General features: G+C 40.1%; 1 protein-coding gene across 2 annotated transcripts in view; it reads left to right on the top strand.

Moving 5' to 3' along the window:
- LOC142578828 (scavenger receptor class B member 1-like) overlaps positions 1-16,969 on the top strand; it is a 32,123-nt gene that overhangs the window by 7,476 nt on the left and 7,678 nt on the right. For both annotated transcript variants that reach the window (XM_075688449.1, XM_075688448.1), the window contains 7 exons: positions 2,656-2,816; positions 3,415-3,556; positions 5,215-5,424; positions 6,359-6,450; positions 6,711-6,757; positions 13,463-13,532; positions 14,847-15,019. In XM_075688449.1, coding sequence (XP_075544564.1) covers positions 2,656-2,816; positions 3,415-3,556; positions 5,215-5,424; positions 6,359-6,450; positions 6,711-6,757; positions 13,463-13,532; positions 14,847-15,019 — 895 coding nt within the window. The remainder of the gene's footprint in view (positions 1-2,655; positions 2,817-3,414; positions 3,557-5,214; positions 5,425-6,358; positions 6,451-6,710; positions 6,758-13,462; positions 13,533-14,846; positions 15,020-16,969) is intronic.

Below are 16,969 nucleotides of genomic sequence, written 5' to 3'. Positions count from 1 at the left end.
GTGTCATAATTTCAGGACTTACATTTGGAAATGTGGTTTGCTTGAAATCAGGGGTAGAATCAGGACTCGATAGCAAGCAAAGGTCAGTGGGATGCCTCATATTGGGCACTCAAGGGCAGACTACTAATGAAGCTGTGCAGGGTGATATGGGATGGACGACTTTTGAAGTGAGGGAAGGTCAGAGTAAAATTATGAAAAATGACAAAGAGAGAGAGATAAAAGGAAGGCAGGGATGTTAACCAGTGAATTGTCCGGCTGGCTTTCCTGCGCTGGGGAAGGAAGTAGGGGAATATGTAAGAAAGTAAATGGGCTGGGAGAGTTTTCAGGTATTTGTACAGGAAAAACATTGATTCACAGTGGAGGAAAAGAACTAGGAAGCTTACCAGCAAATAAGCGACCTGTATGGTGAGCAACATGGCAACAAAGAATGCCAAGCAGAAAGTCGGAGAGGCTGAGATAATCCCAAGGGTGGTTGCAGTGGAAAAGAAGCCTGCTATGAATAACTAGAGGAAAGAAACAATTTAGGATAACTCAAAGAAAAACTCATTTTTTGAAGTGAGATCGGGATGCCTTATAACGCACACTTATAAAGTGAAATACAAGAAGGAAAAAGCATGTGCTTGCTGTGGTAAAGCTAGGGAAACAATGGAGGATGTTTTATTAGAAGGTGAAAATATCTGCCCAGCGGTTGATTTAGGCACCTCTGGCCTCCTTGAATTCAGTGAGAGCAGGGGCAAGGTAAACATGTCTGCAATAGAGATTAGTAAGAGGCGATTGGAAGATTGGTGGAAGAAAAGTATGGAAACGACAAACAACGGAAGCGTACGAAAACAAAGTTCCCAATAGAGGTTCAGAAAGTTAGGTGATGGGAGTTCTTTTGGGGGAGGGGGAAAGAGGGTTCTCTTTTTCTTTTTTTTATCATAGGTATATTTAACACAATATAACAAGAGCTTGGTGTTGAAACCCACCATCCCATTCTAAAGGAGACTCTCATAGCATCCATCTGGGGAGAAATCTGTCGCGGTAAATGGCCGGGCTGCACGATTAAGCAAAATGCGGGAACATGTTTCTCCCACATTTATTTCAGCGTGTGTGTAGAGGGAATGTGCAATGAGAGCTTTGGTGAGATAAGTTCATGTGTGATGCATTTGTGCTTAAAATTTTACACAGCACCGTTGCATGATTAACGTGGCCCTTCTACCTCCCTAGTAGCCTTCCTCACACAAACTGTTCCGTTCGGCTGTTTCTATTTGTACCTTGTCTAGTTAGATAAGTTGATTATATCAGGTTAACTAGTTCAGTAATTTAGTTATTTTTGATTAGTATAGATAGCAAATTAATTATATTTGCTTAGTTATTATAGTAGGTAGGCGATTAGCTTATTGTGAATAATTTTGTTGGTATTGTTACTTAACTTTGTTAATTAGCTTATCACCGTTGTTTGTTGCATCTGTTATTATTGAATTGAGTATTATTATTCAGCTGTTTGAGTTCAGTTATTAGTTATGTAACTAATTTTAGTGCATTATTAGTTATGAAATTAGTTTAGTAAGTACATGTTTAGTTATTTGATAAGTTAATTAGTTTAATTAGGTAAGTCACTCATATTGGGTAGAGAGGGTTAGTTATTGTTTAGTTAGGGTAGTTAGTTGATTACCTTAACTGGTTTAGTTAAATAGCTAGCTTTCATTGCTAGGTTAGCAGTTTATTAAAGTTCACTGTTAGTGCCTAGTTCGCTGGCTTAGTTTGTTATTACTTATGAAACTTGTTTAGTTAATTAATAAGTTTAGACCTTTAGTTAGTACACTTGGTAAGTTTCGTTAGGTACCCTTGTAACATGACCACACAACAAATGTTAGGCATTGTCACCATCATTAAGTATGTTGTCACTACACGGAGAGATGTGTGCAAAAACTGGAACACAAGTGGCAGGCCATCTACGCATAATTACATAAGAGTGCGACATGAAATTCCTCTGTAGCCGGTCTCTAACATGGGAGTAGTCCATAGATAACATTTTGAATTTTGATTTGGGCTCGCTGGGACATTGTGAATGTTGATGTCTGCCAGGGTCCACTTAATTGTTTCTCGTTAAAAATTGACCACATTGTGTTCTAACGTAGCCAAAGATTGAACATTGCAAATTTCATGAATTTTACTGAGTAAGCACTGTCCAAATAGAAAAAATACTTGGTAATCCGTGAAGATTGTACTGATGTACCATGCTGGGATTTAGGCACGAAATTCAAGAAATTTAACTTTGACCTTCATTTTCTTGCATAATTGATCTCTTATCATAAAATTAACAATTTCTTTTGAAGGAACACTCTACTTGTCTAAACTTACTTAGTGTTTCGCTTTAGTATCCCTTTAAGTAAAGTTTCATAGCAGTTGGTGTTTAAGACTGATAGTTCTAACTTTGTGAGTGAAGTGAAATGCACATCATTAACCAACTCGGATTGCTTTTCAGTTAACTTTTTTTTTTCACCATGGTGGTTTTACTGCAAAGACATTTTTTAGCACTGAATACTGTGAAAGAAGATGGTGTGAAAATTATGTTTGTTATGTATTTATGTAATTATGTATTTTATTTTTATCATGAAATAAAAAATTGAGACAGAGCCAACATTTCTTGCCCTCATTTTTGATTTTCAGAAACTTCCTCTGGTTAATAACTCGGATGCATTTAATTTGTGGCGAGACATTCCGCTACCCATCTACAGAAATTTCTACTTCTTTAACTTGACCAATCCAAGGCAGTTCCTTGCGAAAAAAGAGAAGCCGAAGTTTAAGGAAGTTGGACCTTATTCTTACAGGTAATTAATTACCTGTGTTTCTTACGCAGCAGGCATGTTGCATTGCTCTGTTATAATCTTCTATGCTTGTCACTGCTTAATCAGGATGGTAGTCATAGATTTAAGGGATATTGCACACTTCATTAGATGAACGTAAATCACTAAAGCAACAAGTTGCTGTTTTTCTTTTGCTTGGAGTCTTTGCAGCTTTAATCTTCCAATACTAAGTGAAGACCATTTCGATATGCTGTAGATACTTGTGGTCAGCATCTAATTTGCATGTTATTGCCATGTCACATCAAATTTCAACACATCTGTGGCCAATGATGCACAAAAATAAACCCTAGGTTGGCAAAAAAAGGTTTCCCCAGGGTGATTTTTGTTTTACTCACATTTGTTGCTGGAAAACTTATGAACAGCTTTGATGTAGCAGTACCTGGTGACTTCTGTCCTATAATCATTTGTCTTGTTGTCATAGGGGTATTGCTTCTTTGTTGAATATTTTTGCTAGAACAACACTTCAGAATGTTCACATCATAGGCTTTAAAACATGCTATTTATCATTATTTGGCAGATTGCATGAGCCACAGTTTTGAACAGTTTTCAACAATGTTTACAGGGTCACATGGGTGAAGAAAAACATCACCTGGAATTCCAATGGCACAGTTTCCTACAGAGAAGTCAAGACATATGTTTTTGACAGAAATGCGTCTGTTGGTAGTCAAAAGGACAACATCACAACTATCAATGCTCCTCTTATGGTAGGTTGAGCTTTGATTCCTGAAAAGCATTGAAGGCCAGTGATATGCCAGATGAATATGTAAACACTTGCTGCATTAGTTCTTACTTGTGGCTGGACTAGGCCAATTTGTAACTTTGTTAATTGATGTTTTGTCTGTTGCTATCTTTGATTTAATGGGCAGCTGTTTCTTTGCAACTATGAGTTTTGCCACAGGCACTCACGCAGATTCATTTTTTATGGTCTGTGTGTAAATATTTCCAGCGCTTCATAGTAAATGCAACTATCAGAACAATGAACAACTACGTGTTGTCTGTTGTAACAGAATTAAGCACAGGTGATTCTCAAAACTGCATTTTTTGTGAAATGAACCATGGCCTAGGTTATAACAACTAGCAGTTTTGCATAATTCAATTTTCTGCTCCCTGTATGAAGTGCCAATGGTGAACTTCAGCATATTTTACAGGTACCTCATACCATTTCACTGCACTACCTCTCTGGAACAAACCCCTCTTTCTACTTGTAGTACACAATTCTGTGCTATAAGTGCTTTGCACAAATACTATTCGACAGTGTTTTTGTCACATGGCTATAAAGTGTCTACTTTGATGTCCACAACTGCCAAGAAAATCGGACATTTGTATCAGCTCTGCTGAGCTTTAACAACCAGTGTTGCATGCATTTTAGTTGATATAGCTCTTGCCCCATGAAACACCCACTTTGTCAGTACACAGCTGTTGGGATTCACTGTGCATACTGCAGGCTTTCACAATTTTATGGGCCTACGTTACGTGGTGTCAAATTTCTGCAGCTCGAAGCACTGAAGTGCGGGAAGAAAGTTCAAGAAAGGATGAAGGCAAAAGGATTGTAAGAGGACAACACGAGCGCTGACTACCAACTGAATTTATTGGTCACCAAACACCCGCATATATATATATATATATATATACATACACACACACACACACAAAGTAATATAGTTATTAAACACAGTGATGGAGACACTAGTTGCATCGGAAGGTTAGCCAGCAGTAAAAGCAGATAAAATTAGAGTTGACATAGGCTCAAAAGCACGGCTGCAGTTATATTGGGCAGAAGGGGCATTGCATGAACAAAATACCTAGATAAAAGAACTAACCTAGTCTTGCACTGCAATGGCTGCAGATGTAAGCCTCAGTTTAAAGATAGATGTGTGCTGGATTTCCATCACGAGAAAGGAACGCAAGAAATATCGGAGGCATATTTATTAAGAAATTTGGGGACGGATGTATCAGTCAGCCATCAGTGGCTTTACACAATAAGTTCACGCTTTTGAGCCTATGCTACCCTAATCATGTCTGGTTTTACTGCTGGCTAACCTCCCAATGTGACTAGTATCTCTGACACTGTGCTTGATAATTATGTCACCTTGTGTATATATATGTGTGTTTTGTGACCAATAATTTCAATTTGTAGTCGGCGCTTGTGTTGTCTTCTTGCAATCCTTATTCCTTCGTCCATTTTTTAGCTTTCTTCCCGCACTTCAGTGCATTGTGGTGCAGAAATTGGACACCATGGACCTAAACCAACTTGCCCACATTGCTATTCTTATTCAGAGCCTAGGTTACCTTTCATGTGTGACGAGTGACATTGCTCGTTCTTGTTAAGTTGGCTTAATTCTGCATTTTCCTTGTTTTACAGTCAGCTGGTGTCCTTCTGGATAAGGTTAAGAACCCATTCAAGCATGCAGCAATCGCATTTCTTATTAACCTACTTAAGGAGCAGCCCGTTTCACAACACACAGTGGGCGAACTCTTGTTTGATGGCTATGTGGATCCACTTGTCATGGCCAGCCGCCGCATTGACCCAACGTTGCCGTCCACAAATGGGAAGTTTGGATGGATGATCCAGGTTGGTGACCAGTAGTATTGTAAGGATAAGCAGTGCCAGAAATGCATTTCTGGATTCTTGATTCAAATTTTTCTTACCTGCTAAACGCTATTACTATTTAAATTTCTTTAAGCATGAAGTAGGGGGATCGAAACCCGGCCACAGCAGCCGCATTTCGATAGGGGTGAAATGTGAAAACACCTCTGTACTTAGATTTAGGTGCACATTAAAGAACCCCAGGTGGTCGAAATTTCCGAAGTCCCCTACTATGGCGTGCCTCAACAGATCGTGGTTTTGGCATGTAAAACCCTATGATTTTTTAAAATTTCAATTTCTACAACAGCTAGTATTTTGATAACTGCATTTGAGTCAGCACTACCCAACATACCTCGCACTGCATTTGTGCACTGTTTCAGTGGAGTTTTGGTTCTTCGGATTGATTTGCCTTGCCATTTCATGGCTCTTTAAGGCTTTGAACCTACATTCCTTACATACTTGTCAGAATGCTTCTATCAAAGGACTGCACTTGTTCACTTTGCCAAGGCTGGCTGTATGGCTACTGCTTTGCCAGGCATCAGTTATTCCTGTAAGATCTTGAAAAAAATTTCAGTCTTTTCAAGGCCTGCTTATCAAATATTTGCACTTCCTGCAACTACCCTTTTAATTGCAATGTGTAAGTCATGACTCCTAAGAGCTGTTCCAGGAGTCAAACTTTCAGCAGAAGTGCAGTCAAAATTGTATGCCCCTCTGTAGTGAGTAGCAACTGGCTGTGGTGTATCTATTACTACTGCAGCAATTTATAACACCCAAGAGTAGAGATATGGCTGCAAGTTGGCTCCAGCAAGCTAGCTTGTACTTTCAATTAGTGTTTCGCATTCTAAATTAACATTCTGTGTTATGTACACCTCTGGACTGGAGGCCCATTGTTCTTACCTCTCCTGTATTTCTTTTTTAGCGTAATGGTTCCAATGATGGCCTTTTCACTGTGTACACAGGCAAAGGCCAAATGGACAAATACAATGTTATCACTCGTTGGAATGGCCTGCAGTAAGTTGTCCATTCATGTTTTCTTAAAATTCAAATTTAATTTGAACTTAGCTTGCAGCCTTTTTGAAGAGCATGATATTCTGATTTGCAGAACAGCAGTGCTTGCAACTCTAGGTTTACAGACATTCAACTCTTAGCTGCATAGATTGTCCATTGTGCAAAAGTGTTTAGATGTGTTTGGATATTAAGCTGCCGTGCTTGCCAGTACCATGTACTAGTCTGCATGTTTCAATTTACGTTTGTGACTCGCTCCTGCACAGAAACGTGACCTGGTGGAATGGAACATGCAACATGATAAATGGCACAAGTGAGTACTACTCGATCAGTTGACGCTTGTTACACAGCTACATAAAAGTAAGAAATTATTGGGTGTCAGAATCAATTCTGTGTTCACTCAAATCAAATCAGTTTTTACTGCCATATATGGCCAGAGGCAATGACTGCTGTAGAACTAGTTTTTCTTTAGCAAGGAATGGTGGCAGCTACAACCAGGAATCAAACTCTGTGACTTATGCGCAGCAGCTGAGTGTGATAGCTACTGAGCAATTGTGGTGGTTAACTTTATTTCTACCAAATTACTTAGCCTGAAAAAAAGATTTACTGCATATATATTTCTGTTGCTATAGTTTGTTCCCGATTTGAGGCATGTTTAGGCCTCCAAGTATGTGCAGTGCTTTTTTTCTTGCAAGAATATCAGTAGTCTTTCTTTTCTAACCATTAATAGACCATGCTAATCAAAAAGATCCCATAATTTCAATGTATGTGACGTCGTATGATGTGATACAGGAAACATCCTTTTGAGGAAAGTTAACTCTTAATTAAGGAAACTTCTTGGCCTGGTTGGTATTTGCTGTGTCATTAAGAATTGTACTTGTTGGCCTTATATAAATTTGAAAAGGCAGCAGTGATGTCAGTAGCATCTCAATGGTACTTAATTGTGATTACAAGTGCTCTCATGAAGCCAGCATGTGGTGCGCTATACATCGTATATCGAGCATTATAATTGCAGCAGTGCACAATATTGCAAGGCTGTCCATTTTTGCGTCAGGCTGAAAGCATTAAGGCAGCTGTGCACATACTTGCAGTTTTCTTCTGACCAGAAAACTTGACCAAATAAAGTAATCTTTATTGTAGCTTGCAATGTTTACACTGCATTGCAAGTGAATAGGTGAACACGTGAGGGCAAGAAATGCCCTCGTGCAATTAGAGCAAGCCTTTCTTTTGTATTAGCGAAAATTTCCTCTATAATGGTAGTGACAACTCCTTTTCACACAATGGTAATAAGAAAATTTCTCTGTAATGTGGCAGGGGGTTGTGGGCTTGTGACTACGCAGCAAAACAGCCATCACTCGCAAAGTGAGGGCTTGAGGTAAAGGAGGAACAGTGGTAAGCTGAGAAGCGCTGTGGCGCTATTCTGTGAAACTCTAGTATCTCATATAAACAAGACAAGTGGCTATTCAGCAGCCAGCACCTGCAAGGGAGGGGGGGGGGGAAGAGTGAAACAAGGTCTTACAAAATATTCTCGAGTGGCAGTTCTTGCAGCTTTTACCAGCAGAGGTCAAGCCAGCATTTAGCCTGACTTCACCTCTGAATGTGTGCCGTGCCAGCTGAAGTCCACTCATAACCTAAATGCTTTTGTTTTGCGAATGTAAACACTAGGGTAATTGGAAAATAAAAGCTGTTTGTTTCTATCTGAAATATTATGTTTGGCTGAGAAATATCATGCTCTCCCACAACATCTGTCGGAGCATTTAGGTTTCCTCCTAAAACCAGTAACACAAAGATGCATTCAGTAGGATCTGTATGGCGATATTGCCTATGTTAAATGCGAAGGAAGTGAAAAGAAAGCACTTCCTGTTGTTTCCTATTCTGCGATGTCCCTTTGTGCCCTAGCTAATATGGCGGCAGCACGGCTTCACTTTCAAGACATCATCACTCCAGAAGATATTTTACACCTCCTTGGATTTAAAGAAATCTTCAATTTAAAAAGAAAAAAAAAGGAAGCTACACCATACCCCACAGCAGCTATAGTCGGATACAACTTTAGAAAAAAGGGGGCGTTTACTCCTCCGAGGCGGTGGCACACGAGCACCAACCAATGGGCGCTCACTCTGGACTAACGTCATCAGCCGGAGGGCTGGTGAGCCCGCTGACAGAGAAGATGGCCGCCCGCGCTTCGAACTTGGCGAGGTCGCGTCAGCTGTGTGCTTCAGCCCCTCGTCAGAGTGAATTCCAGAACTGTTTGTGATGGTCTATCATGCCGGAAATATTACTACGAGCTTACGATGCGGCATTTGTGCCGCGTGTGTTTATCCTGAGCCGTGATCCGGCGAAGGAACATTGCAGCGAGCATCGCTGGCGCTGCGCTACGCTTTGCCTGAAAACAGGATCCTGCGGCGACCGCTACGAACACACATCTTGCGTGTTTGTTCCATGTTGTTTTATTTTCTACCGAGTGAAGTTACGACGAGAAAAGTTTTCCAATGTCTGCTGCCCACTGTTAGCGGCAGGTGTGTTCGTGTACTGTGTCGCCGCGTTTTTCGTCGGACGGGGTGAAGTGATGGAGCAAAACCATTCTCAGGAGAAATCGGGAACGTGTACGCGCATGAAACAAACTTACGAGTGTCTCAACAGAAAATATTTGCACAAGAAGCCTTCAACGCAAAGATTTGGCGCCGTCAACTTAGCGTGAACGATCATTGTCAGCAGTGAGATAGCCGAGCATCTAGCGACGGTGTTCGAGCGTTGTGTAGCACCGTCGATTGCTGTCCACCAGTGCTCACTGCACGCGCAAGCTGTAGAATGTGTGCTGTGAAATTGTGAAAACACAAACCAAAAAATATAAATTTTATGCTATTTAAAACCCAGAGTATTTATTTGAAACGATGAATGAAGCATTTTTGTACCTTCCTGCCTCGACCGTATTGTCGCCCCAGGTTTGTAACGGTTGTGATAAATGCATTGTTTTATACAAGTACTTTTTCAATAGCAACTGATTCATTTTAAGCTTGGAAAACGAGTAATAGATACGCCGTGTACATGTAAACAAGCGCAAAACCCATGCAGAGTTGCTCTTTCTACTTTTGTCACTTGCAATGTAGTTAAAGAGCAGACGACGGGCAGCGTTGTAGAAGGCACGGGGTTATTTTTATGTCGCTATCCGGCATGTGCTGTACTACATGAGAGCTCTACTAAACCAGTCATCAAAATACAAAAGTCCTTATTTATGCCAAGAATTACGCCTTTCAGGAGCACGATTTTTCGAGCGGGACCATTTTAGTCGCGGAGGCAATCGGCTGTCGCGCTTCGGTCATCTGGGCGGGGCCTCCCCTTTTTTCTGAAGTTGTATCCGACCATAGTTGATAATACAGTCAGACCTTGATATAATGAAGTTGTAGCAAAAAACTTTGTTAAATTGTGACGTTAGTTAATTTGAGGATTTAAAGTTTCAGCATTCAAAACAACTTCATGGATTCCAAGAGCGTTCCTGGTGGATAGTATGCTGTTATTAAGCACTTATAAACAAATTGCAAAAAGGTCGGGCCATAGAAGTGCAGTATAGAGCGCCAGCACATCTGTTGCAGATGCATCGATGGGGCTCACAAAGTCCAAGATTTGAATGCGTTGCGTGGCACTGTAAACCTTGGATGCCATAGCTGACTATGCTTAGTGCCCGCAGCTGGCGCCCAACAATTAAAAACAAAATTGTAGAAACATAGATGTTCGTCCTGAACAAGAACCAAAAAAAGTAAGTTTTACCAGAAAGGCGGAGCACCGGTGGCAATAGCAAAGAGGCAACTGCATGCAGTGAGTTTCGTAGTTTTACTGGTGTTGCACACGCTCGGGCAAATGTTAACAGATCTCATTTGATGACCGCAAACTCACAGTCGCAACGCAAGCAAGTGCTTCGCATGGTGCCTCAGAAACTTGAGATTACACGACCGCCAACACTAGCCTCCTTTACAGCAGCGTAGCGTGCTACTAACTTTTTCCTACATGTTCAGAATCCAGTCCTCACCACAACACATATGTTACAACATCGTCGCAAAGTGCAGCTCATGCTTATATTATGCAAATAAACCAAACATGATTAGGCCGCTTATCCTGTGATACAAGGAATATTGTCGGGATTGTGACCTCCCTCGCGAAGTCCTCCAGTTTGCCTGAAAGCCAGAATGTTTGCCCCCCCCCCTGTGGTGCGATCTCACACCATTCTGCGACTGGAAAAGGGTTGAAATCCAGGCCAGTTGGTACATATTTGAAGGAAAAAACCAGTAAAAAACACACAAAAGACAGGAGGAGAGGTTCGCACCACAACAACTGGTGGCCAGTTGGTACATAGTTGAAGGAAAAAACCAGTAAAGAAAAAAACAAAGGACAAGGAGAGGTTCACACCACAACAACTGGTGGCCAGTTGGTACATAGTTGAAGGAAAAAAACCAGTAAAAAAACGAACACGAAGGACAAGAGGAGAGGTTCACACCACAACAACTGGTGGCCAGTTGGTACATAGTTGAAGGAAAAAACCAGTAAAAAAAACACCAAGGACAAGAGGAGAGGTTCACACCACAACGATTGGTGTGAACCTGTCGTGGTGTGAACCTCACCTCTTGTCCTTTGTTTTTTGACTGGTTTTTTTTCAACTGCAACTGGACACTAATGCATTTAAAGAAAAGAGACACCCCACACGTACACATTATACAAGAATTACACACGCTTCATGGCAAATATAAAAATTACATGAAATTATATACTGATGGCTCTAAAACGAAAAAAAAACGTGGGTGTGGGGGCTGTAGCAAAAAATTAGAAAGCAAGTATTCTGATTACCACAGCATGCCTCTGTCTACACAGCCGAAGTATATGCAATACGGACGGTAGTTCAAAAGTTCAGTCACGAAGTCGTGAAAACAGTCATTTAAACAGATTCATTAAGCGTACTCAAGGCTCTACACGTGAAATCCGAATGTGAAGCTATGTTAGAGGATATCTTAAACAAATTAACGTCAAACAAATACGGCAGATCAATTAGTTTTTGCTGGGTACCAAGCTATGTTGGGATACCGGGTAACGAAGCAGCAGATAGATGCACATCAATGGCAGCGTACAAAAACATAACAAATATACACATATGTAAATACAGTATCCATATAGAGACAGTATCGATGCAATTTGGAAGGCCTTGATGTCAAAATGGCAACACCAATGAGACCATTGTTTAAGCAATGGTCTCAATAAGCCAAATCTTATTAGACCTGTAATTGGCGAGTGGAAGTCATACAGTCACCAGCAACAGTTCTATGAGGTGATCTTGTATCGACTTCGGATTTGACATCCACATCTGATGCACAATTTCCTCCTTTTAAAAGAAAATCCGCCAACTTGAGAAAAATGTCATGAACCTCTTGCAGTCATACATACCCTAATAACATGTCCACACAGAGACGAAGGTTTTTACATAACCTGTATAATTTACATATACCATTACACCCTGCTCTATTACTGGCAGATGACCCCCTAGTGCCATTTACTAATGTTTTAGACTTTTTAGATAAAACTGGTTATCTACACCAGCTATATGTAACGCAGGTTTACCAGCTCCAACATTGCATTTCCTTTTGTCTTGTGACTAGCGCAGCATGGCCTTAGTTGCCTTTGTGCCATTAAACCCAAATTAACTAATTAGACGTGTGGCAACAAAATGCACGTGAAGGCAGCAACCTTGTTGTCTCAGCCTTTGCACTTGCCGTGAAGGCAGTACCTCCAAGATACGGTCCGTGGGCTGCCCACGGACGTGCACGAGAACGCAGATATGTGTGTGCATTCCTCTCCCCCCAGTGCATGCTTGATCTCTTTACAACACATTTACTCTCCCCATTACCCCTTGCGCAAAAGGAATCGTCAGCTCTCGTTTCTTTGAGTGCTGCGAGCTGCCGCTGGTCTTGCAGCCTCCTTAAGTTTACCTGGTAAACGCGACAATGGTGCAGTGGTGTTCCTGCCTAGCGCATCCCAGCATGCGCGCTTTGATGGTGGTTTTGCCACTCTAACTATTCATGCAAAAGGACGCTTGAAATAACTTTTGCCTCGGCCAGCATTTTAATATTTCTTTGTTAGCTTTACTAGCTATACAGGGTAGGCAATCTAGCTACCAACATGCTTGAAATGGCAAAAAAAAGGTTCAATCAAAACTGTGTCACAAAACTACTTCATTAAATTACGAAAAAAAAAAGTACACAGTTTTCAATGCATCCAAGGTCGAGAAATAAAAATTGTTCATTTCATTGCAAATTTGTTAAATCGAGGTTTGACTGTATGTGCACGATTAAAGATGACCTTGTATATTTTGAAGTCATAGAGGGCCCCTAACCACCGCCGACATTTTACATATTTTAAATATGCATGTGCATTGTATACAGTGACTATCATCCCTTGCCAGCATGGTAGTGTGGCACGCTGTGAGAAAGCCGCAAATTTAAAAACTATCCTATGCAGGCTTTTTCAATTCCTTTGTACATTGTAATGTCAGCAGGGTCCTGTGCGTGAAGTCGCCAGGGTAAACGCTGTTGATTGGCTGGCCAGTGAGGAACAGTATAGTACCAATGTGGCAGGAGCTGGTGTTGTGTCCTCGGAAGAAAACAGGCTCAACCAATGTGTGCCACTGATCCTTTTATGAAGCTTCCATCTAGTTGGCCCTGCGCAGAGGACTATTAAGGGCAGACAATAGAGGAACCTTTCTTCTGGTGTGTGGATGTGACCCATAACTTTTGCTGCATGCATAGTTCATTAGTTTGTGACAAGGAGAAGAGAGGGCCTGTGGTTAAAGTAACGAAGGCGAGCTAGAAACTGCAGTGGTCAAATCCCTGTGACTTTGCTATTACGGCATCGTGAAAAAAATTATTGCGGCTGTATGTTCATTGTAGACATTTAGAGACCATTCGAAATGTTTTTTTGTAAAGTGTGCAGCCACACTTCGTGCTCAAAAGAACAATTCCACTTTCTCTGCACCGTTTAGATGGTGAGCTCATGCCTCCACTGAAACCTGGACAGGACTTTGTTGAAGTTTTCAATCCTGACTTCTGCAGGTAGGAACTGCACATTATAGGTCTAGTTTATGGACAACTGCAACACTGCACTGTTTGAACTAAGTGTGAATTTATTTCTTCCAAACCAATGTTGTACGTTTCACTAGTGTTAATGAAAGCTGCAGTATCCTGTGCACTTGTTTAATTAAAGCAAATACTGAAGCTGGTGGACGTGCTGTGTTCTTGACAATTTCGACATTGCATAATTCAAATACCTTTGTCTTATTGAAATCTTTTTTCGCGCAGTGTTCCAAAAGAATCGTTCCTTGCAGCCAAGTATGGCTAAACATGAACTAAGTGAACTATTTTGGTGAACTTTTATGGGGCCACAGGAATAAAATGTAATGGCCAGGAAAATATGCAAGCACATTGAATGTGCAGTTGGGATCATGGGGATTGGGTTTCAGTGGCATTAACAGAAAGGTCTACAAGTGATGAATGTAAGAGAGAGGTCTTATTGCTTTTGCAAAACACTGGGTAATTGTAACCTACATGCGAGAAGGAAATGTACGTAAACTTTTCTCGTGTGGCTTAAAGGCTGTTAAGTGAATGAGCCTGTAGTGTGTGCTATTCATCTGAATTTGCTCGTGTGTTTGGTTAAAATTAAGCTTGCTTGGTAAGAAAACTTTAATAAGGTATTTTACATGAGTTCACCACTAAAGTTGTTATCAAAAATTGAGAATTTCTGGCTTGCATATTTAGCTATATATAAATGAGTGGCCTAAACATCCCATAAGTCTGTGGCCAGAACATCCCTTGCAGCTTTTTATGAACATGTTATCCAATGTGGCATTCTTGCTGTAGAGGTCTTTTATTTTAAAGGTTACTCTATATATTATTGAAGTTGTTAGTGTGTGCAATGTAGTTTATTAGAAACATTTTCTCTATACTACTGTATTTAATATATTTATAAATGTCTCCAGCGTATGCCTTCTGCTGTAAAGGGCTATAAGATGTGTTCGTGTCGCTGTAATTATCAAAACGCAGCTAGAACCACCCACCACCACTGAAACATGTTTCTTTAGGTGAAGTCAAAAGCATTTGACATTGTGTGCCAAGTTCTCTGTAATAAAACTGTTTTTCTACTTACAGATTGTGCAAAATTTTAATTACTATATAGTGAATAAAGCAATAGTGCAGCCAAGTCTCTACCTTTGAAACGAAAACTTAAGAGCAATGATATAAGTGTAAAATTATTTTATGTTGCTTTTGTTGTATCAAGCAGCATGACCTTTGCTATTGTCAATGTGTCAAAAGCATTTTTCAAGGGGTGTGATGAACTTGCTCTCATACAGCTGTCGTGCCCACATTTAGGTCACTGAGGATGCAGTATGATGGGCGCACATCAAAGTTTGGGATGTCCCTGGAACAGTTTGTTGCTCCTGAGACCACTTTTCAAAGTGGCAAAAATTACTCAGCAAACGCCTGCTTTGACACAAAGCGCGAGCTGCACTCTGGAGCAATGGACCTTGGCCCATGCCAACATGGTAACCACTCTGCTATAACACACAAGTTGTACATTTCTCAACCTCCAGAAATAATGTTATGATCCAGATTTAACTTGAACATTTTGTCTGGATCTTCTAAAAGGTTGGCCAGGCTTCAAATATTGTAGCGATTCTTGTCATCCCTTTTACTAATCATTATTAGCTTGCATCACTGCACTGCAGCTATAGTTTATTTACCATGTGTCATAAATAATAAAATAATAAAATTTTAAACAGTGTTACCAAATATAGCTTATAGGTCATAGTAAACAGTTGATCCAATAGGCTCATCTTGATCTCTCTACTTTGTAAGTGTAGAACTTGATTAGTTATGTTTACATAATGGTCCAAAGAGCAGTACCTACACGGACTTTCACTTGAGTGAATTTAAATGTATGTAAATTCTGTGTAGCTGGACAGAACCAAGGTAATGTTTGCCATTGCTTGGAGATACTCTGATTATTTTTTGCATTCTGCCTAATAAGTGAATCAATCAATGCCCCAGTTATAGTTAGACAAAATGTGTCAATAAGAAAATTGTAGAGCAAAACAAATGGAGAACTCCCTATGCGGCTTTCTGTTGCTCAATACGTGTTGCATAAGTGTTTTTCCAAGTCTAAAAGAAGCCAGTGAATTCATGCAGTTCCTCAAGTGGCTAGTCTTGTGGCAATTTCGCATGTATTCACGGGCTTCTTTCAAGCTCGGAAAAGCACTTTTATGTAACATGTATTGAGCAACAGAAAGCTGTATCGAGAGTTTTTCATGTTGCTCTTCGATTTTCTCATTGACACTTTTCGTCTAATTATTATAATTGAGAAGTTGAATGATGAATTAGGTAAAAATGCAAAAAATAATTCAACTTTACAAGTGTCAGCAAACATTACCTAGATTCTATCCAGCTACGTGGCATCTGCATAGTTTTAATGTTTGGTTCAAGTTACATGAAACACCCTGTATATTAAAGTGCTTAGTATGAAGAAGAGTTGAAAATTGAGCTTTTTGGTGCATTTCGGACCATATTTACAGGAGTACTAATTGACGGGACGACGAAAGACAACAGAAGGGCGCAGACTAACTACAAGTTTTTATTTGAAGGAATATGGGTGTACTAAAAGACAGTCTGCAAATATAGGGTTAGCATAAATGGTTCTTTCGTTTTGAAAAGGTGTATGAAAAGAAGCACAAACTCTCCAAGTTTGCACACACTCCACAAATGTTCAATATGTGCCCCTTTGGTGGCACGACACACGTCCAGACGATAACCGAGCTCATTCCATACATTTTGTAGCATAGTCCTGTCAATTGTCTGTACTGCAGCACTGATGCATTATTTATTTTTTGCACTGAATGTGTATTTTGCTCTGAATTTGTATTTTACGCTGAAATGCCAAATGCTTTCATATGCCAAGTATTGATTAAAAGTGAAATATTTGCCAAGCTCGGCTCTTCTTTAGTTTTGTCTCCACTGAATGTAAACTTATATATTAGAAAATGATCAGAATTGTTGCTTTAGTGGGCATTCAATAGGTTGATAATTTTTCATATGTAACTATTTGGCATTTAAATATTTTTGGCATTTATTATAGTTTGGTGACTGCATGGAGCAAATATTAGATATGGCGCTTCAATTTATAGAACTGCGAATAGTGCATAAAGAAAAAAATTGCAAAACCTATAATCTACGAGCCAATAAAGTGGACATCACAGTTCAGTAAACTACAATGAAAAATACTTAATATACAAAATATATTCTACATTTATTCAGCCCGCATTAAACCTTTACCTGCCATGAGAAAGTCTTAGTGCTGGCTGCATGGTCTGGCTCACTTCTTGATTATTTTTCACGGTCAAAATTGTCACCACTTTGATATTCCAACAATGGTGATAGTTCATTCTGCTGATAATTCACCGGAACCATTTTTACAAAATAAAGCTTGCAGCAATCACCGG

The sequence above is a fragment of the Dermacentor variabilis genome, chromosome 4, assembly GCF_050947875.1.
Source record: "Dermacentor variabilis isolate Ectoservices chromosome 4, ASM5094787v1, whole genome shotgun sequence".
Taxonomy (NCBI): Eukaryota; Metazoa; Arthropoda; class Arachnida; order Ixodida; family Ixodidae; genus Dermacentor; species Dermacentor variabilis.
The sequence above is the reverse complement of the archived record's forward strand: the minus strand, read 5'-3'. Positions and strand labels throughout refer to the sequence as shown.